The sequence below is a fragment of the Oryctolagus cuniculus genome, chromosome 1 (genome assembly GCF_964237555.1).
Source record: "Oryctolagus cuniculus chromosome 1, mOryCun1.1, whole genome shotgun sequence".
Lineage (NCBI taxonomy): Eukaryota > Metazoa > Chordata > Mammalia > Lagomorpha > Leporidae > Oryctolagus > Oryctolagus cuniculus.
The window spans coordinates 173,462,405-173,484,613 of record NC_091432.1 but is presented as its reverse complement, the minus strand read 5'-3'; the positions used below and the strand labels follow the sequence as shown (position 1 = coordinate 173,484,613).

Below are 22,209 nucleotides of genomic sequence, written 5' to 3'. Positions count from 1 at the left end.
GAGAACTTCATTGTTGTTTGTTCTTTTAGTGAACATTCAAGAACAAACAAAAAACACAGATGAGTTGAAAATGCTTGACATGCTGTTCCCGTAAAAACTCATGATTACTAATTTGTCAACAAAACAGATTACACTCACCTTTGTTTTTAGTTTTCAATATGTTACTGAGAATAAATTTTACCTAGCCTTTGCAGTGACCTCTTATGTTCCAGGGAATCCTAGATAAGAAAAAAAAAAAAAGCAAAATTTTACTGCTAAGAAATTTGCAAATTTAATTGATCTCACAGTACCAAAAGATAACAAAGGAACATGAAATATAAGTATTTCTTTTGTCATAATTTGACAGAATAACAAACAGCATTAAGTTCTCTTCTAATATACAACAAGCAACTGTCTTTAATGTCCACAAATATTTTAACTCTTAGCTTGGGAAAGGAAACAGAAGAATTTAACTGTAAGGCAATTGAAGCAAATGTGCTCTTTTCTCTATCTTTGTCAATGAGAGGTTCTAAAGTTTACCAGGTACCTAAACATCTTACTTTCTTAGATTTGAATATTGCAACATTAAGCCTCCATCACCATAAGTCACCGTTATAATTTTCATGATTATTTTAATTGCCAGTTGTGAGAAGGCAATTTAAGCACCATTAACAACTGAAAATATTAAACCTGAAATCGACTTATTTTTAAATAATTGAATTGAATGAAGGTCATTGGGTAATTACATCGTTGTTTCAAGATGCAGTTTTCTTATAATGGAAAAACTAAGTTGAATAGAATATACTTATAGTTCATTTTTAATTTCAAAATATTATTAAATGATGAATCAAGATATATAATTTTGCGGTACTGAGTAATAATTGCTCCCATAGTATTTAGAAAGAACATACATTAGTTAATCTTCTTTCCAAAGGTAATTGCTTTAACGGTTTTTACCTTTCTATTATTTTCTTAATGTAGATTCATGAAGTTCCTCTGACATAAATATATAAAAAGTGACCTTAAATTAATAGACTAAGCAGAGAATTTGTGGATCAATTGGTAAGTGAAATGATTCCAATTTCTCTTAATCTTTTGCATGTTTCTCCATTTTTCTCTTCCTCAGTTTTTCAAAACAATTCATAGATTTATACAGGTATTTATGTGTGTCTCTACATGAGTGTTTAAATAAGTAAAGTAAGTAGATAATATGCATATTGTGTTAATTAAAGAAAAGGATTCTGTTTCTGCTGCTATTTCCCATGCAGTAGACTTCACAGGAGAATTACTCAAAGTGAAATGGAGCCAAATGTGCTTGGTGTAAACATGACTCACTGGTTCTTTTTGGCTATGCCACAGTGTAGGCCCCAGGATTCCTAATTCCTATTGTTCCTCTGCATATTTAACATAACCTCTAAGTGACATATTCAATTCCATTTATCTTAGAATATTTTCCATTTTCTTCTTTATCTTTTTCATATGCATATTATAGATTTAATCATAATTCATCTATATCCTCATAGTAGGATTCTGGAGATAATTCCAGTGTTAAGGATGAATATTTTGGGCTTGAGGCAAAAGCAAATTCTACCAACAGTGCCCTAAGTTGAGTTAATAAAAGCTTGGTTATTTTATGTGTCCAGAAGCTGAGGTGTCCACTGATCCAGCAATGCCTCAGTGATAAGATCAGGCCAGGCATCTAGGATTCTTCTATTTTTTTTTTTCGTATTTTTTCATCATCCTTCTTTGTGACTTTCAACCTCACGGTCATAGTATCCAGGTTCCTGACAAAAAGGCAGAAATTAAAAATTAGAAACAGAGCTTGATTCTGGCAACTACAAAAAACAATTTCTTTTTGCAAATATTTCTGGGAATCCCCATCTAATTGTCTTGAATGGTTTGCCAAAGCCACCCCTTTAAAACGATCTAGGAGAATGTCTGGATACATTTCCCCACCCTAAAAAAAACATGTACATAATAAAGAGGTTCAGAATGGAAATCAGGAAGGCAATTGGAAGTATAGACTGTACAATAGGTATTGACATTGTCAAAGGGCCTAGGATATCTGATTCTCAAAGAAAGCTTCCAAAGACAAATAAGCTAGTCCTAAATTACTAAAAGGGCAGATTCCCTGCCTTTTTTATTGTCATTAAGCTGTTATTTGTTGTTTAGCTCTTCTTGGTGAAACTCTTCTCTACTGCTTCTTTAGGGACTTGGGGTTTAGGGAGAACAGAAAGGGCTGAAATAGGAGAAATGGTGTGTGTGTGTAATGGAGATGGGCTTCATTATATAGGCTTTTGGATAAAACATAACCACTTCTAATTTTGCTTGTTTTCACAATAGTAATTGACATTGTAGTTTGTAAACATTTTCCAGACGTGTATTTGTGTTCAAAAAATTTGGTGGTGTTGTAAAAATTAGCTATTTGGTCTATCTTAAAGATCAGGAAACTGGTATTCTGAGGAATTAATTGGCTTGCTAGAAATGACGTTCATCATTGAGCATAAAAGAAACTGATGTTTTTTGGGGCCAGCTCTGTGGCGCAGTGGGTTAACGCGCTGGTCTCAAGCCGGGTGCAGGAGAGACCCGGCTGCTCCACTTCCGATCCAACTCTCTGCTATGGCCTGGGAAAGCAGTAGAAGATGGCCCAAGTCCTTGGGTCCCTGCACCCATGTGGGAGACCCGGAAGAATCTCCTGGCTCACTGGCGGTTGCAGCCAACTGGGGAGTGAACCATCTGATGGAAGACCTCTCTCTCTCTCTCTCTCTCTCTCTGCCTCTCCTCCCTCTGTGTAATTCTACTTTCAAATAAATAAATATTAAAAAAAAAAAAAAACTGAAGTTTTTGTAAATAGAATTTCTTAAGGAACTAATAACAAACTTGTGAAAATAAGAGTCCCTATTAAAACTAAAGAGAGTAAACATGACAACTGTTAGACAAATGAGAAAGGATATTTGCTTTAAAACACAATGGAAGATTGAGAGAAATCATTACAAATCCTGAATGAATAACTATTACAGAGATATGTACTTGAATGTCTTATGAGCTAGTAAGAAAAACAAGTTGGTATGCGGATACACTATAAATAATTTAATAAGGATAAGGAATGTTTCCAATAAAACATTGGGCTATAATATTCCTGTGTTTAATGTGTGCTGGATCAAGTCAGATCACCATTCTTCTACATTAATAACCCTTGCGATGGGGAAAATAATAACAAAAATCATTATAAAGGGCAAAGCATTGCTTCACCTTTATTATTAATCAAGATGGAAACCATGTCTTCTTGAGGACAAAGTTCATCCTCTTTACAACAACCTTGCAAGGTAAGTGTTGGTCTTTCAATATTGTGGTGAAAAAGCTGAAAGTAGTGAGGTGAAGTCATTTTTCCAAGATAGAATAAGTATTCTTCCTTAAATCCATTCACTACAACCCTCTGTGTTCTTTATATTGCACTTGGCAGTCTTCCTATAACGTTACTGTTTCCCATGAATGTTCAGTTATTATCATTATCAATGTCTTTTATATAAGTTCCTTTTTTTCCCAAATCTCTGGGTAAACTGATATAATCTCATCAATTTCTCACTAAACACACATTTGGAAGAACATTATCTATTTGGGGCTGTCCCTTCTATATCATTTCTACAAACCTATATCCTTTTCCACTTCACAATGTCCCTTTGTTATTGGTTTCTTTCCAAGTATCTACTGTGGATATGAGAGAGAAACTCATGCTTCCAAAGTTCATTTTCAGCACAGAAATGCTTGACATTGTCTAGAATCAACTCACCTCTTCCATCTCCCACACTTGGCTTATATTTATCACAGAATGCTTCTTCACAAAATGATATGCTTATAATTTGACAATATAAAAACAATGGTTTGTGGTACAAATCATTTAGTTGGATTATAAAAAAATCTTTCATTTAAGTTCAAAATAATTAGGCGAGTATAACCTTACTTAAATCTGAGTAGATAAGACAAAGTTTATCCAGCCTAATTATAGTCAGGAACTGAGACAACATTCTTAAAAACAGCATGGCCTTTTTTCCCCACTCCATCTATTAGGTTCATTCTTCCGACTCCTTTTTGAGCAATTCTCTCTGCAAGTGCTGACTAGGTTCACTTGATCCAAATCTCTATAAGTTCAGGGGTCCAAATGACACTCACATCACACTGAGTTTTCTGGATCTCTTCAATTAAATCTTTGGAAGATGCAATAAACAAAAATAAAAGGATTATCTGTTTTCCTACAGAGGAGCTTTCGCCTCCTGGCATTATCAGCTGTAGCCACCTGACAGGTGTAACACACAGAGTACCTTTAGTGGCAAACGTCTGGCAGAGTAATTTCAAAGCAGGGTGTGGTTTTTTGACAGGCACCCCCAGATTTAACTGCTTTGAACATTTAACCATAGTGGCAATGAAAGATGAAATGTCTAGCAAAGGAAGCTGCACAAAACAGTTCATCCACATTACTTATATTAGCAAGCGTTAACTGCCATCTACTCTGAATTCTTTACTAGTACCTCACATAGCCTATTTTTCAAAACATCTTGTGAAGTAGATATCATTACTGTCACTTTTTACAGGAAACAGAAAGCTTATTATTATTCTCATTTCATAAAGAAATCTTCTTTATTTCATAAAGAAATAGAAGGGAAGTTAAAGAAATATATCACTCAAGGAAACCAACTTACTTACTCAGAGTTAAATGCCTGAAAGTTGAAAATCAGAGATTTAAACCCATGCAACTGGCTCCTGAGTTCACCTGTATAAACTTCTACACACAATGCCTTGTATAACTGTTTATAAAGACAGTAATTTTTCCTGGAAAGTTGCTACTTAACAATTAAATCCAAAATGTGAATTATTTTTGTGCTGACTCACTTGTAAAGTGGGAGCAAGGAATTCCAGCTTGCCAGGTGACACATGGGGCTCAGAGCAAATGTTGGCATTTTTCAATCTAAAACAATTTGGTTCATTATTTGTCATTTCAGTGCATGATCTTTGTATTTAGACTTTAAAACATGGAGAAGTAAATTAGGCAGAAAGAATGAAAATCTTGCAAGCAAGATTTGTGAAACTGTTTTCAAAGAGCTGAGGTTGATAGTGACTGCAAGCCATGTGAGTCTGATGGCTCTTTGGCGGTGTATATGATACATGCTGGTGGTTTCCCTCTTGTTACTCCTGGACAAATGTTCAAACCACTAAAACCACTTAGGAAATTGGCAGTTGTAATAGGAAAAATGAGTTCCTTATCTTGGGAATCCTCTACCATCTAGAATAATGATCTCAAAAGGGGTTGTTAACAGTGGAAAGTCTAAAAGGAGAAAAAATAACCTATACACCTTCTCTGCTACAGACGTGTCTTTATGAAATCTCCATTTTAAGAGGAAAATGGAATAAAGTACTACAGTACCTCCTTCTTACGCAAGGTTCCAGTTTCTGAGATTTTAGTTATTCATATTTAACTGTGGTCCAGAAATAACAAATGGGAAATTCTGAATTTAAATAAAAAGTTTTAAATTGCATTCCCTTCTGAGCAGCATGATAAAATCTCACACTGCTCTGTCCCAGCTCCACTGGGACATGATTCATCCCTTTGTTGGGTGTGCCCACACTGTATGTGCTACCCACCCATTAGTCACTTAGTAGCCCTCTCAATTATTAGAGCAGGTGATACCACATTGCTTGTGTTCAAATATCCCTTATGTTAATAAAGGCCCCTGGCTCAAGAATAAGGATGGTATTACTTATAGTATATTACAATTTTTCTATTTTATTATTTTTAAAACTTTCACTGTGTCTAATTGACTAATTAAACTTTATACATACATATGTATATACATACATATGTATATATGTATATAAGGAGGATTGTATGGAGGATTCAAATACACTGAAAAATTATTGGAACATAGCTCTTGCATATAAGAGAGGACTACTATGTATTAGAGACTAACTAAAAGAACAAACAACTCCCATCTCTCTCCCCTTCCCTCTCTTTCCTGTTCCTCTGTGTGTTTCAGAAATTTTTTTAGAATTGGCTACTATATCTTTATAACACTAATTCAGAACATCTTGCCTTACAATAGCTTATAATATTTAAAGCCAAATGAAATGATATCTGTTATTGTTATTTATCCTGTTTTGTTCAGGAAATATCTCATAGGGGCATATTTTTATAGTTAGATTTCTACTAATTTATCAGAATTAAGCTTGAAATCAAGTTGTCATCAAACTGATGAAAGGAAATAATTATCATGAAGTCAGGTTTCTGCTATGGACTGTATGATTCTCAGTCTGTGCTTGCAAATCTCAGGCTTTCATTCAATGCACACAAAATGATTTGTATATGTTGAGTCATGGTCTTGAAATGTCCTTAGGAAATCTCCATAAGGCAAAATCAATAGGGTGCACATCTGTGCAGCTATAATGAGAATGAAGGGCACTAAGTACTAAAATGTTAAAAAAAAGCAAAATTTGTAAAATGTTCCACCATTTAGTGTAAGTGATTCCTCTTATACCTTGAAGTCCTCTTTTCAATTTGGAGTGTTAGAGCCTACAGTTTTTGTGGGCCACTCAATTTGAGACAAATTACCTGTTAATTTTTTGAAGGTCATTCCTGGAGCTCAATTCCGAATCATTACCTGAACTTCAAAATACTGTGTGCTTGTAGAAAACATTCAAATACCACACATTTGAACTTTCCTGAATTGTTTTATTTCTGGCAGTACTCAGTTGTCAAGAAAGACAGAATGAACAAAATGGATCTTAATAGATTTTATTACAGCAGGAAGATCTAGAGATATTTAGAAAATATCCAAAGACTTTCTTCAAAATTTAATTCTGTTGAATTTTTTTATACCAATTGGTACAATTATACCATCTTCTACTATTTAATACATGCACCAAAGGATAAGGCAAGATGAAGAAAGGAAAGGCATTATACAAGTCTACTTAGTGTAATGTAAAAATGGGCATATCACAATTACTTTAAACTCATACAATCTACAGAAATTCTGCTGAAAAAAATGTGACCATTTCAAAATAAAAACTTTTACAAATTCTCAGAATATATTTCAAAGAAATTTTAAGATTTTATACATTAAAACTTATTTTTGGTAACTAAATTGTTTCCTTTTAGAAAATGTAATCACTCACAAAGCTTAAAATAACTCTGAATACTGCAACACATATTGCTTTTTTCTTTGAGTATATAATATAAGCTACAGAAGGATGAATACAAACACACATACATACATCTGTTGCATTTTAATTAACATTTTCAGGGAACATGATTCCATTTTTAATTTATTTTTGAGAAAATAAATCTTAACCACTAAATACAGTTCTTGAAATTCAACTGCAATTTTCTGCATTATGAAAAGCTATTTCAGTTGCATTTTGCTTTCTAATTCTGATATTCATTAGTTTTTACTTGTTTCCCTTTCTGTGTTGCCCACCTTCTCAGAAAATTAACTTGTTAATTTTATAACATAGTTTATTATCTGATTTCAGTTTTCTAATTTTATTGTTTTTCCCCAAAATACCATGCATTCTTTATTTTGCAAAGTATAATTCAAGTGTCTAAAATTTGCTTCTATTTTCCGTTAATTTTATAATATTTTAAGGAAATACCTTCCACGTTATTCTTCCAAAATCATTACCCATCTTTAAAAGAGCACTTTCGTATCTTGACTCACAAATTTTGTTTTCTTTTCTTACTCAGTATTCCTTGCTGCTACCTACAGCAAACAAGAGGAACCAGACGCCCTTGTTTTAACATCCATCAATGCTGTTTAATCCTGGCAATTTCCATTCCATGGCATTTTCCAAATATTTTGATTGCCTTATAGCCAATCCTTGCTCCTTAAACCTCAAAGATTTTGGTCAGTTTCTTCCAGAATATTCATTACTTCTCTTCCTTAACACTGCTACGTTTTCAAGGATCCAAATTAAAATTAGCCATATGCAAGTATAATTTACTACAATGACATCGATACAGTTGAAAGCTATTACATTATTTGAATTTCCATTAATTGATAGTAAGCTCTCAAAATTTCCAGAGATGTTTTTCCTTAACTTAATATTTAACTGAGAATTTCAGTTTGAATTTAATTTGGGAGGAGGCAGTCTGAGAATTTAGACATCTTACTGTCATCTAGATTCCTTTCAATATTATGTATTAAGATGTTAGTTGCAAGGTTCCCTGATGAAATTTACTAACTTTTGCATGTTAATTCTTTTTAATCTAGTCACATTCTCCCAGATTTTTAATCTGTAAGTTTATTCAGGGCATTTCAGTTTAGGCTCCCCATCTCATACACATGCATCATGCAGTTTGCATAAAATAGGCTCTCACATAGTGTTTGGATAAATCCACTATGATTGTTTTTTCCACTGCATCAAGAGACATATAGCCCGAGTTCAGGGAAACCATTATGAGCCTGTATTGCTTCTGAACCAGTCTGTCTGCCGCCTAATATTGGCACAGCACAAATGCAACAAAGGGTGGACAACGCAGTTCTGCCTTTTGTCTAGATTCTAGATTTTTGTGTACCATGGGTGTGCACAGAATTTCTTAAATACAAATGAAGGCTGTAATAATTAGAAATAAAAGATACTGAGAATCTTTTGACTCTTCAAAAATAATTTGACTTTGGGCCAGCATTGTGGCATAGTTACAGACTGCAATGTTGGTATCCTTTGTGAGTGACTTTTGGTGTCACGGTTATTCCACTTCAGATCCAGGACCCTGCTAACAGCCTGGGAAAATCAGCAGAAGTTATCCCAAGGGTTTGGGGTCCTGTATTCATGTGGGAGACCTAGAAGAAGCTCCTGGCTCCTGGCTTTGGCCTGGCCCTTTGCAGCCAACTGGGAAATGAAGCACCAGATGGAAGATCTCTCTGTCTCTCCCTCTAACTCTGACTCAAATAAATAAATCTTTTTAAAAAGTTAGGATTTACATAGCAATTTTTTTGGGCTGGTGCTGTGGCGCAGCAGGTTAAAGCCCTGGCCTGACACGCTAGCATCCCATATGGATGCCGGTTCTAGTCCCAGCTTCTCCTCTTCTGATCCAGCTCTCTGCTATAGTCTGGGAAAGCATTAGAAGACAGCCCAAGTCTTTGGGCCCCTGCACAAGCATGGGAGACCTGGAAGATGCTCTGGCTCCTGGGTTAGGATCGGCGCAGCTCCAGCCATTGTGGCCATCTGGGGAGTGAACCAACGGATGTAAGGTCTCTGTCTCTACCTCTCTCTGTAACTCTTTCAAATAAATAAATAAATCTTAAAAAAATAGCTATTTTTTTCTTATGTACTGGAGAATAAACATGAGAAAAAAGGATGTTTATATATATCTCTTTACATGAAAGCTATAAAACATTTTATTAGATAAGTGATCATGTTTGGTTAATATTCATTTAACTTTCTTTTACAGGGTTGTTTTTTTTTTTTTTATTTTTTTTATTTTTTTGGACAGGCAGATTTACAGAGAGAAAGGTCTTCCCTCTGTTGGTTCACTCCCCAAGTGGCCGCAACAGCCGGAGCTGCGCACCGATCCGAAGCCAGGAGCCAGGTGCTTCCTCCCAGTCTCCCAGGAGAGTGCAGGGGCTCAAGCACTTGGGCCATCCTCCACTGCTTTCCCAGACCACAGCAGAGAGCTGGACTGGAAGAGGAACAGCTGGGACTAGAACCGGCACCCATATGGGATGCCGGCACCACTGGCGGAGGATTAACCTAGTGCACCATGGCACTGGCCCCCCTTTTTTACAGTATTATACAAGGGGGTTTCAAAATGTTTGTGGAAAATGAAAGGAAAAGATAAGTTCATTATTGTGTAAAAAGATTTTATGAGTAGTTTTTTAAAATGACATGCATTTTTCTTGAACTTTTGAATAATTTTCATTGTTGTCAATAAGATTATAAAAAAATATCATTTAAGTAACATCTCCATTTTAGTAATACATTTATATTATCATTCAGATAAAACACATTTATGGAGAATACCAATTAGAAAATGTTATATTTAGAAAAAAATACATTAGATATAGATGCCATATCTTTATTATTTTATAACTGCCTTAAATATTATCTTTCTTCTTTATATTTCCCCAAATCCCTGGTCTCTTCATTCCCATTCTTCAGCGTCAGGCACCTGCTCTCCTGTTTCTGTATGACAAAGGCCTGAGAGACAGAGGGGCAAAAGATTTAAAGGGCATGGCAGGAACAAGAGCTGAGCAACAAGAGTATAACCTCATGTGTTACAAGTGTGTATGCCTTGGGCAGGCGTTTGTGCATCTGAGAAAAGGAGGTCTGGTGCACAGCGACATTTCCAGGGGGGTCCACACTAGCATTAATAAATCCTTTCCTCATCACATTCATATTCATATTATAGATCCCTACTATAGTCATGTTTCTAAAGCGTAGATGAAACTCGGATGAGAATTGTGATTAACAGCGGGATATTGAGAAGTGCTTGTAAAGATAACTCCTCACCAGGCACACGATTTTATCACACTCTCTAGAAGACTTGCTACATTTCTTGACAATTTTCCTTTCCGAGTACAGCAGTAATTTTTCCAATGCCTCATTTTAAATGTGTTTAAAAAGTTTAATATGGTAAGACTTTTTCATAAACTATAAACTTGCCAGCTTAGAAAAATATACACATTGCAATTTAAAGTTTAAAAATCCCATACATAGGTATGCATACATACATATTTAAAAACACATATATAAAATGCGTTATAAGCACGTTTTAAAACTAACACTATTCTTTCAATTACAATGATAAGAATGGGTTCCTGGAAATAGCAGGAGCTCCATCACTCATTAGCCACATAAAAATGTACATTTCACAAACAATGCCTTTAGTAGCTCTATTGTAAAAAGTGGGTCAATTTCAAGGTGCTGGGTCAAATCAATTCTGTGCATGATATTGATAATTATATGGAAAAACTGGTTTTAAAATCTACATAAAGCTTATTTCATTTGCTTTAGATGTCCTAAAGAGAAAAAATGTTTCTAATTGGCTTATCACCTATAAATTATACATTGCTGCAAAGTAAAATCCCAGAATGGTACACTTTACATTTCTCATATTTTTCCTTTGGCTTATGCCTAAAATTTGATAATTTCATGTTAAAAATATACTTAAAGCTTTTGTTAAAAATAAGTGCTACTATAATTTTATCCTGTCACAGTATCATTGCATAGAAACAAAAGGTCAGGAATAAGTACCTGGAAAACAGATTGTCCTTACTAAAACTTGAAGAAATCTTACAAAATCCCAGAAGAGTTGACCTCTTATTATAAAAAAGATGCAATAGGTTTATATTACTGTTAGTGTCTAGGTAAGTATGGAAACTAAATAAATATGAATAGATAGAAACATCTGCAAAGGGAAAATCAGTAAACACAGTAGATTAAGGTGATAGAGCACACTTAAAAAAGAATTATGTAAGTTTATTTTATTCCTTAGTATACAGTCTTCCATCATATTGTTAGATTATTTTGTGGACCATAAAATGGCTTGTCATGTGAAAATAAATAATATGCAAATGTCTCAAATAGAAATATAATTTAAAAGATCACATTAAAATTTAAAAATTACTTATCTGAAAAGAAACAATTTTCTTTGTGCATCATCCCTGTTCTATATTCTCCATTCACTGAAGAGAAATTTCTCAATTTCATCTGTCTCAGAAATCTTTGACTCTTAGAGAAGGCACACACAGTTGAGAAAAATATCCGTAAGCCATTGAATACTGGTTTAGAACAGCCTTGGGAGCCTGTTTCGGTCCACATCTCAGCTCTAATATTTAATTACTCCATGACACCTGGGTCAAGCAGAGTTTTCTGGACTTCAGTCTTCTTAGATATATAATTCAGACATTATAATGTTAACACCCTTATAGTTAGAAAGTGACAGACCACGTATATATGTATATGTATACGTATGGTTGGGTTCATTCTTATGCCTAATGTAGAGCATGCAATGGGCCCACATTGTGGTATATCAGGTTAAGCTGCTGACTGGGACACTGGCATCCCATATGGACACCAGTTCAAGTCTTGTCTCCTCCACTTCTGATTCACCTCTCTGCAAATGTGCCTGGGAAAGCAGTGGAAGATGGTACAAGTGCTTGCGTGCCTGCAACCCCCTTTGGAGAATGAGGTGGAATTCCTGGTCATTGTAGCTATTTTGAGAGAACCGGAGGATGAAAAGATTTCTTCCTCTTCTTCTCTCTTTCTCTCCCCATTTCTATAACTCTGCCTATAATAAATACATCCTTTAAAAAAGATTCATTGTTTTATTTATTTCGAAGGCAGAGTTACAGAGAGGCAGAGGCAGAGGCAGAGAGAGAGACAGAGAGACAGACAGACAGAGAGAATGGTCTTCCATCCACTGGCTTACTCCCCAAATGGCTGAAATGGCTGGAGCTGCGCCAATCCGAAGCCAGGGGCCAGGAGCTTCCTCCTGGTCTCCCAGGTGGGTGCAGGGGCCCAAGGATTTGGGCCACCTTCTACTGCTTTCCCAGGCCATAGCAGAGAGCTGGATTGGAAGAGGAGCAGTCGGGACTCAAACTGGCGCCCATACGCGATTTTGGCATTGCAGGCAGAGACTAGACCTGCTATGCCGCAGCATCAGCCCCAAATAAGTAAATCTTTAAAACAAAAAATGCAAATTACTGAGAAAAATGTAAAATGCCTCACTAAAGTAGGGATGTATAAGTGAAACATTCATTAATACCTTTTTATTAACTTTAGGTCAAAAATAGACCAAAAACATACAGGATCTCTAAATTTTCTCATTGCAATTTATTTCCATTAAAGAATTTTCCCTAATCTTTGTGATATTATTTCTAAAAGTTTTCTTAACTGAATTCATTGAATTATTTTTATTGATACCCACTTTCCTGCCTTCCTCCTTCCTTCCCTCCCCTTTCTGAGAGGGAGAGGGAGAGGGAGAGGGAGAGGGAGAGGGAGAGGGAGAGGGAGAGGGAGAGGGAGAGGGAGAGGGAGAGGGAGAGGGAGAGGGAGAGGGAGAGGGAGAGGGAGAGGGAGAGGGAGAGGGAGAGGGAGAGGGAGAGGGAGAGGGAGAGGGAGAGGGAGAGGGAGAGGGAGAGGGAGAGGGAGAGGGAGAGGGAGAGGGAGAGGGAGAGGGAGAGGGAGAGGGAGAGGGAGAGGGAGAGGGAGAGGGAGAGGGAGAGGGAGAGGGAGAGGGAGAGGGAGAGGGAGAGGGAGAGGGAGAGGGAGAGGGAGAGGGAGAGGGAGAGGGAGAGGGAGAGGGAGAGGGAGAGGGAGAGGGAGAGGGAGAGGGAGAGGGAGAGGGAGAGGGAGAGGGAGAGGGAGAGGGAGAGGGAGAGGGAGAGGGAGAGGGAGAGGGAGAGGGAGAGGGAGAGGGAGAGGGAGAGAAACTTTCCACCTGGTAACTTATTCCTGAATTGTCCATAGCATGCCAGGCAAAAACATGAGTCAGGAGCTCAATCCAGTTCTCTCATATGGGAGGCAAGTATCCAAGTATTTGACCATAATCTGCTGCCTTCCAGGGTGTACATTAGCAGGAAGCTGAAATGGTAAGTTGAGATGGACCTTGAATCCAGGTACTCCAAGTGATATGGGCATCTCAAGAGGTGGCTCAACCTCTGGGGCACATGCCTGCATAGCCAACAGCCCTTTTACAAAAGTAAAAAACATGGGACAGTTATTTTGGGGGTATCACTGGTAAATTATGGAGCTTTTAAAATCCTCATTATTAAATATAATTATTTTCATTTTACTTGAAAGACAGTGAAAAAGATATGTGCACTCCTATGTTTATAGTACCCCAATTACAAATAGCAAAGATACGGAATGAACATAGATGTCCATCAGCTGATGACTGGATAAAGAAAATGTAGGGGCTAGCACTATGGCATAGCAGGTAAAGCCACCACCTGCAGTGCCAGCATCTCATAAGGGCGCTGGTTTGAGTCCCAGCTGCTCTACTTTCAATCCAGCTCTCTACTATGGCCTAGGAAGGCAGTGGAGGATGGCCAAAGTCCTTGGGCCCCTGCACCATGTGGGAGACCCAGAAAAACCTCCTGGCTTTGGATTGGCGCAGCTCTAGCCATTGTGGCCAGCTGGGGAGTGAACCAGCGGATGGAAGACCTCTCTCTCTCTCTGCCTCTCCTTCTCTATGTAACTCTTTCAAATAAAAAAATAAGAAAATGTAGTATATATACACGATAGGATATTACTCAGCCATAAAGAATGAATTCCTGACATTCACAACAAGATGGATGGATGTGGAGATCATTATGGTAAGTGAAATCGGTCAGACTCAGAAAGACAAATATCACATTTTATTCGTGGAGTTTTATCTATAAAAGTTGGGGGGAAAAAGTGAGGTGGAGAGGAGAAGGAGAAAAAGAGAGAATTTCCATCTGCTGATTTATTCCCCAAATGCTCATAGCAGCCAGGGCTGAGCAAGGCTAAAGCTGGAAGCCAGAAACTCATTCCAGGTCTTATAAGTGGCAGGGAAAAATGTAGTTGAGTCATCATTTGCTATCTGCCAGAGTGTGCATTAGCAGGAAGCTGTATCAGAAGTGGGGGGGCCAGGATTCAAACCAGGCACTCTGATGCTGGATGTGGGCATCTCGAGTGGTGTCCTAAATGCAGCGCCAATCACCCACCTCAATCCTCCTGCCCCTTTTTTAAATAATCGAAAGATTGGATACGTTCAGTGTTTTCTTTATTTATTTAGTTTCTAAAACTGGTGAAAATTACAGTGCCTTAAAACCATGGTAAAATCCATTAAATAGTAAATACTAGCTTTCCAAATATGTAGTATTATTATTTTGCAATCAGATACTATAACATATAAACATAAATTGTTTCAAAAACAGATAGTTTTACAATTTTGATGACTGTGGCTCATTTAATACACAGACCTCATAATTATACCTGTGTAGAAATTTTAATGAGTTATTTAGCTATATAGGTTCACACACTGCATTAATCAGTGATCTGCAGAGAAAGTGAACCAAGAGGCTTATATATAAAGAGGGATACACAAGGTTACTTCAAAAATGTATGAAACAATGGACTTCAAATATAATTTTTTGCAAATTTTTTTCTTAATATGTATTTCCATGAACTTTGTGAAGACATTTGTATAAGGAATTTATTATGAGAATTTTCTCAGACAATTATGGAACTTGTGACCTGCTTTCTGGAGGATGGAGGACCAGGGAAGCCTGTGGATAACTCAGAGACTCAAGGCAACCTAAGGGAGCCCACTGGCATAAGGCTTACCACTAAAGGGCTCAAGAACCAGTAAATCTGATATCTGAGTGTCAAGGGAATGGATGCCTCAGCTTCTCAGCTCAAGGACAGAATGAGAGCTGGATTCTGGCTCTCAGTGGATTAAGTGATACTTACATTGGTGAGGATGATGTTTTTGTGCAATCTCCAGATTCAAACGTAATATCTTCTGACACATCCAGAAACAGTATCTTACCTTATCTGGACATCCCTTAGTCTATTCCACTGTCACAGAAAATTAACCATCACAGTTATACCACTAAATATTTCCTTAATATGTTAGTTATTTTCAGTTTGAATAATATAAAAGTGCTGGTACTTCTACACACATTACACAATACATTTGTTAAACTTTAGAATTGCTGAAAATGATTTTTTTATCTTAGCTTGAACATTTTGAATTTAAATAACATAAATGTATCAGTCAGGGTAGCCAGAGGAAACAGAAGGAACACTTAGGCATCATTTTAAAGGACGTCTGGTCTAAGGGGTATTTTCTAGAAGAGCAGCAGCTGAGTTAGGGGAACCAATGAGGAATACCGTATCCTAATTTCAAGCCACTGTGGAGAGCTGAAGTGGAAAGGGATAAAACTGTTCTGGGAGGCAAATATGAGCTACCTACAGAAATGCAGTTACTGCCAAAAGGCGTTGCAGCGCCAAAGTATACAGCAAACGGGGCAGGAATGGCTCCAGCTTTTTCTCTTGTTCTGTTGCAGTGCCTTAAAAAAACAATGGAGGGAGAAGGAAAACAATTTTCTGAATATTTATGTGTTAGGCACTGAGAAGGACATATGATAGATCTGAGTTTGGAAATGCGGTGGAAATAGAAAATAAGCATTACAATACATGAGAAAATGTGTATATAGCTCAAAATCCATATTTCCAAAGCATTTAGAATTTTGTGCAACTTACCATTTGCCACATGATAGTTTTGGTGGAATAACACTTCTTGAAACCACAGTTATCACAAATATGACCTCATTATTAAGAGTCCTTAAATTGGGTGATTATATAGTCAAATCAGTTTGTTCATTGTGTTGTGAGGGTTCCTGAGCAGTTTTCTTGGTAGCAAACCATCTAAAACAAATTATGTAAATTAGATCCTTTTATTAATTAGAAATCTGCTTTCATTGACCCAATAAAAGTTGAAGAGCAAAGAACTATCTATGTCTCACATGCAATAAGTGCAAGCAGTTTGACTTACAAAGTGGATGATTTCCCCATGTATATCACAAGTGTAAAACTCATTCTACATACATTTTCAACCCCCCTAACTTTAGAGGGAAAGGCAGAGAAAGGGAGATAAAGTTAAGTACATGATATTCCTGCAGACTGAAGCAAAGAAACACAACAGAAACAAAAACTGGCTGAGGATGAGAGACTACACTGCACGAATCCAATCCAATCAAGCAATGGGCCTGGGATTCCTGCTTAGATCATTCACTTCCTTCCAACAGGCTGCTTGCTCCCTTTTCACTATGGAAGCTCTTTCTTTTCCCTTATTTCCAATCCCACAATATGAAGTGTTGTGCAATTAGGCAGTTTCCCCACGATGCTATTAAAATATTTAAAGAACCATATTAGACCAGGAAATTATTGCTGCGGTGTTACTACTGATGCACCGTTAAGCTTAATTTAAAACTACAACAAGAAAGTACTATCTCCCTCAAAACTCCAAAATACAAAAGTAAATTTAGAGACTTATTCTAGTGATGGCAGGTCATTAAAATCAGTTGTAAGCCTAATATAAAAAAGCTAAATGCAGTTTTGGTAAAGACATGCTTTCAGATAAAATAAAACAACCTCCCTAGAGACTGACACCCAGCATTACACTTCATTTGTGCTACTCCACTTTTCCTTTTTTTACTTATTTCTATATCACATTGGTTATGATTTTTTGAATGCATGGCTCACTGACAACAACCAATTTAAAGGGGTCACTGACTTAAAAATAAATATACAACAATAACTTAAAGGTGGTATTTAAATTTGCCTTTTCACTGAAGGAAAAATGAACCCTATGATTACAGGAGGTGTGAACAGGTAGTTAGATAATGAAAGTCTTTTAACTCCAGGTTTGGTGCAATCATCCTTAGGGAAAATACTGGATCCAATAGGGGGTGGGGTGGTAATCACTAATAAACTCTTTAGAATAAGCCCATCACAATTAACACTTGTAATGTTATCAACGTCGGGGGATGCAGCTGGAAGGCTGTTGACATGAGCACTCACTCCTCATCCATTGTTTAAAATGTCCAGTGTTCTTCCAGAGGGCACCTTAGGATAGTGGTGGAGGAGCAAGAGTAAATCAGCCCCAGGGACGGCTGTCTCCAAGAGATGCCAGCATGGAGCTGAAGTAGAGATGAGTTTCAAGTTGCAGAACAGCCCCATACAGCAGTAAAAAGATATAAGATATCGACACGCTCAGCTGCATCTTGTTAAAAGCTTCCTGCGGGTTGGCAGAATGAAATCTTTATTTAAAATACACAAACTATTGTCAAGGGAAAGATGGAAAAAGAGAGCACAAAGGGCCAAACGCTTTGCTTAACCCACCCGAAGCGGCAGAAAGAGAAAAGTGGTCACGTTGCTTCTGCAACAACAACAAACAGCAGCAGAAAAGGTTGCTAACACATCACTACATTAGTACCCATCTGCTCTTCCATAGTTTCAAGATGCATTATTTCTTTTATTATTAATTGTATGTGTTTCCAGGGGGGGCAGGGCAAAAATATTATTACAGATAGCAAGGGAGGCAATCATTTCTCCTGCCACTTGGCTTTAAGTACAGTAGTGTATGTAACGAGTGCGTGAAGACAGGAAACAGCGGTATCCCTCCTACCAATTCGCTCCAACTGGCTCATGGTAGGCTGAGGCTGCCTAACAGAAAGTTCATGTAAAACCATTATTGAACACAGACAGGAAGGAACTGAGACAGGAGTGAGTGGTGTGTATTTGTGCAAAGAGGGAGGTGGAGGGAGGAAGGGGGGGGAAGAGACAATGAGTCAGTCAGCATGAGCAGACAACACCATAAGAAGGGCAAGTGCTTTGTATGATTACAGAGCTGTGCAAGGGCACACACACTTGTGCAATTATGTAACTCCTTTCGATTCAGATCTTATTTCCATGAATGGTTTTACGTGAGAATGACCGAGAGCCTGTGAGCCTTCTTGACTGGTGAGCCCAGTGGCTTCAGGAAACTGAGCAGACGCTGGCCTCAGAAGGGTCACTCCTGAAGCAATGAAGCTGGCGTGAAAAGAAGAAAGGTGAAGGGGTCCTGGGGAAAAATGTCACCTGTATTGATTAAGTTTGTTTCTCTTTCAGAGAAAGTGACATTTCTGCTTAGATCATGGACATACAAGGAAAGGAGACAGCTCACTGTCTTTTTTTTTTTTTTTTTCTTCCTTTCACAGTGCAGACCAACACCTTTGGCCAGAGAGTACCTGGAATGCTCTCTGTGGCATTATTACCGACAGGATACTATTTTGGCAATCTATTTTTTAAAAGCACCAACGCAGTGACATTTCTCTTTTTAGCAGGAGACAGAGCATTTGTTTCCTAGAGCTGCATGCTCCCATCACACATAAACGACAATGAAGTGATAAAAGCTTGCAGCTGGGTTCCTCCCATCCTGCCTACCCATTCCCCCTAAGTCTGCTCCAGTCTCCATTTCCTGCCTTGCTCAAGGGTCTTACCTTTCCCTCCCCACACCCGTTTCCCAAGTCTGTGATACACCACCTTTAATGCATGACCACACCACCTCGGGGAATCTAGAACAAGAAGACACCGGCCCCCCCCCCCCCAATTTCTGGCCTCTCCTCAGTATTAACTCTCTCACAGGTTCCCCCCACTGCCCCACCATCACTAGGCAGCGTCCTGCCTCTCCCTTCCAGCCCAGCCAGGCCGCCAAGCCCCCAGCTGGAAACTCTATCCGATATCAGAGGTGAAGCGCATCTTCTGCGCCAAGCAGCCTCTGCTCCCTTTCCTACACCGCGCAAAAGTGGGCTCTTCGTAAGCACTGGTTGTGTTGCAAATTAAATCTCTGTCCCTGACCCTTCAAAACCCACTACCCCCTTAACCCTGACCGCCGGCCTCCCTCCAAAGAAAACCGTAAAAGAATCAGATGCACGCGAACACCTGAAGTAGCGCAACTGGGATCCACACCTGGCCAAGTCCTCCGTGGCTTTAGCGGTCGGGAAGGGAAGAGCCTGTGCCCGATGTGTCCTCCGCTCCCCGCGCGCACCGTTCTAGCCCAGAGTCCTGGAGTCCAGCCAAGGCCCCCGGGTCTCCGGGCCAGTTGCCGGTCGGGCTGCGCCCAACTTCCCCGCCTCCCGCCCCAGCTCGCGCACCCGCACCGCCGCGGCCGCCGCCTCCCGAGCCGGCGCTCGGAGCATCCCGCGCCGCGTCCTCCCCGCCCCGGCTCCGGGCCGCCAGAGCGGGGCCCGCGCCGCTGGCAGCCATCAAGTGGCTCGTTAAGGAAATGCAGGTGAGTGCGTGCGGCCAAGTGGCTGCAGCTGGAGACGTGGGGTGTGTTGCCTGTGTGGAGGAAAAGGGAGCGCGAGCGAGAAGACAAGCGAGTGCCGGAGCGGCCGGAATGCTCGCCGCCCCCGCCCCCCGCCCCGCCTCGCCCGCAGCCGGCGGCCCGAGCGCGTGGGGCAGTGCCTCGCCCTGACGGAGACCAGCCGCCTCCTCGCCGTCTTGGCGGCGTCTTCTCTCCGGAGCCGCTCCCCGGCCTCCCCCACCCGGCGCTCCCCTCCCAGCGCGCCCGCTCCTCCTCCGCCTCCTGCTCAGCCTCCTCCCCTCGCGCGGCGCTGACAGCCTGCCTCGGCCGGGAGAGCGCAGGTACTTTGCCTTCAGAATAATTTTCAGGACCCAAGCGAGCTTTCGGGGCGCCTTTTTCCCCACCCCCCGCCCACCCCCCGGCTTGCTTCGCCTCCGCCCTCCGGAAGAGAAGATCCCCACTTTGGAAACAATCGGAGCCCGGAGCACCCCAGCAAAGCCAAACCCTGACGCGCTGCTGTGCATGTGTTGGCCCCTCTTGCAGTTGATTCTGGGCCTGTGTGGAATAGAAAGACGGTTATCTCTGTGGGAAGGAAGGGAAAGGGACGACTCCTCGAGGTTTCCAAGGAGGACTGGAGCGGCTGCTTGAGTAAGTAACTGTGCTTTCTGTGTGTCTGGTCCCTGGAGTGAGGCAGGTGCTGAATGCTCTCCCCTCGTGCTGTGCACACTTTGTTCGTTTTACCAGGGAAGAACTTGACTTACATAACTTCACTAGTTCCAATGTGAGAAGTGGTTTGCTAAGCACGGTTTTTCTTTTTTTCTTTTTGAGGAAGAGCACTTAGGGGACTTCAGTCAGAGCAGCCTACTGGAGATGTGATTTTTCAACGCTTATTGTTCAAGGGTTCTAGGAAGCCTGGTTTGTGAAACGTTGTTGGTTCTAAGATTTAAGAAAGGTTACCTAGAAAAAGCTTGAGGATTCTAAATCTATTGGCTCCATTCTCCTAACACCTTCAACTGTAACCCCAAACCACCCCAACTTTGTTCCCTGACTTCAGTGGGTTGATTGTTTTATCTTTAGTTCTAAAGAGCTCCAGGAAAAGAAAAATTGGGTCAAGGAAAAGTTAATAGATGGTTTGAAAATCCTGTTAAGATTTCTTCATGCTTGTAAGTGGATGCTGTGTGGAGGAAAATCCTGAAACTAGCCTTGTTGGAGAAGCTGGATGAAGTTAATTTGGAAAGGGAATGTGAAAAATGCTTTGGAGAGGGCAGGAGCTGAGGCTGCGACTTTGACACAGCAGGTTATAAACTGTGACAGAGGTTCAGCAGCCAGTGACAGGTTTAAGGTGTCTCCTAAGGCTGAATATCTCTGCATCAAAAACTTTTGCAGGCAGTATTTCTCATGGGGCTAACATCACCATGTCAGTAGCTGCAGCATTTCATTAAAAGCAAGTAGGACACTCTCCTGTCTCTGTGAAAGGGTTAATGATACCTTTTCAAAAAAAGCTCTGTAGTCCAACATTTGCCAATATTTTGTAATATCTAAATAAAACCTTTGTATTATGTCAGGAAAAATATAGTTGAGTCAGTTTGTTTTGCACAAGAGGGAGAGAATCAATAACATTTCAGCATTTTTTCTTTATCACTGCCAAATGGATTCTGAATCTAATTCTTCTTGCATTGTTACATATACAGTAGGTACAGTAGGAATTATAATGTAGATGAAGCAGAACTGATTTTTAACACATTCAGAGTTCCTTACACAATAGAACTCATACTGGCTAGTGTAGAATAGAGATTAGCAAAAGTTTATCTGTTTTAACTTTGAATTTTGTTTCAGTACCAAGCACACTTTTATAATAATATAACCTTATACAAGTTATAACTCGACTGAGAATAGAAATGACTTACATCATAATTTATTTTGAACAAAACAGTTTATCAAATGATACCTAAGTTTTCTCTCATAATTCATTGTTGATAATGGTAAAGTTGCAAGATTTTTGCCTTTGTACTAACTCAAGAAAGTGTTTAAAAAGCAGCTTCATTCAGTGACCATTGGCTTTAGAAACTGTGAATAAGCTAATGTACTGTGGCTTTTTGAGAGGCAGGAGATTTCAGAGTTGTGATTATTCCATGCTGAAGACTCTGAATATCATAGGGCATAAGTTTAGAGGATGACGAGATAGGACAATAAGACAGTTGATGAAATTGTTGTCACAAACTTGTAGATGGCATTTGGTAAAGACATGTGATTGTTTCTTAAATATTACTCTGTTTCCTTTCTAAATGGTTTTTCTTAGAGGTATGACTGCCCTCAGCTGCCATTTCAATTACAGGTTTTAAACTGAATTTAAATAATTTAAAATGAAGCTCTTGGTTTATCAGATTTGAAATATAGCATATGACCTCCACTCAATCGTGACC

The 22,209-nt window shown here is 39.2% G+C and overlaps 1 protein-coding gene across 1 annotated transcript in view; it reads left to right on the top strand.

The window, feature by feature from the left end:
* Positions 1-19,502: 19,502 nt before the first annotated feature.
* Positions 19,503-22,209, top strand: part of LOC138846189 (dapper homolog 3-like) — a 631,772-nt gene continuing 629,065 nt past the window's right edge. Inside the window, exons 1-3 of the mRNA XM_070061256.1 lie at positions 19,503-19,725; positions 19,777-20,127; positions 20,330-20,434. Coding sequence (XP_069917357.1) covers positions 19,503-19,725; positions 19,777-20,127; positions 20,330-20,434 — 679 coding nt within the window. The remainder of the gene's footprint in view (positions 19,726-19,776; positions 20,128-20,329; positions 20,435-22,209) is intronic.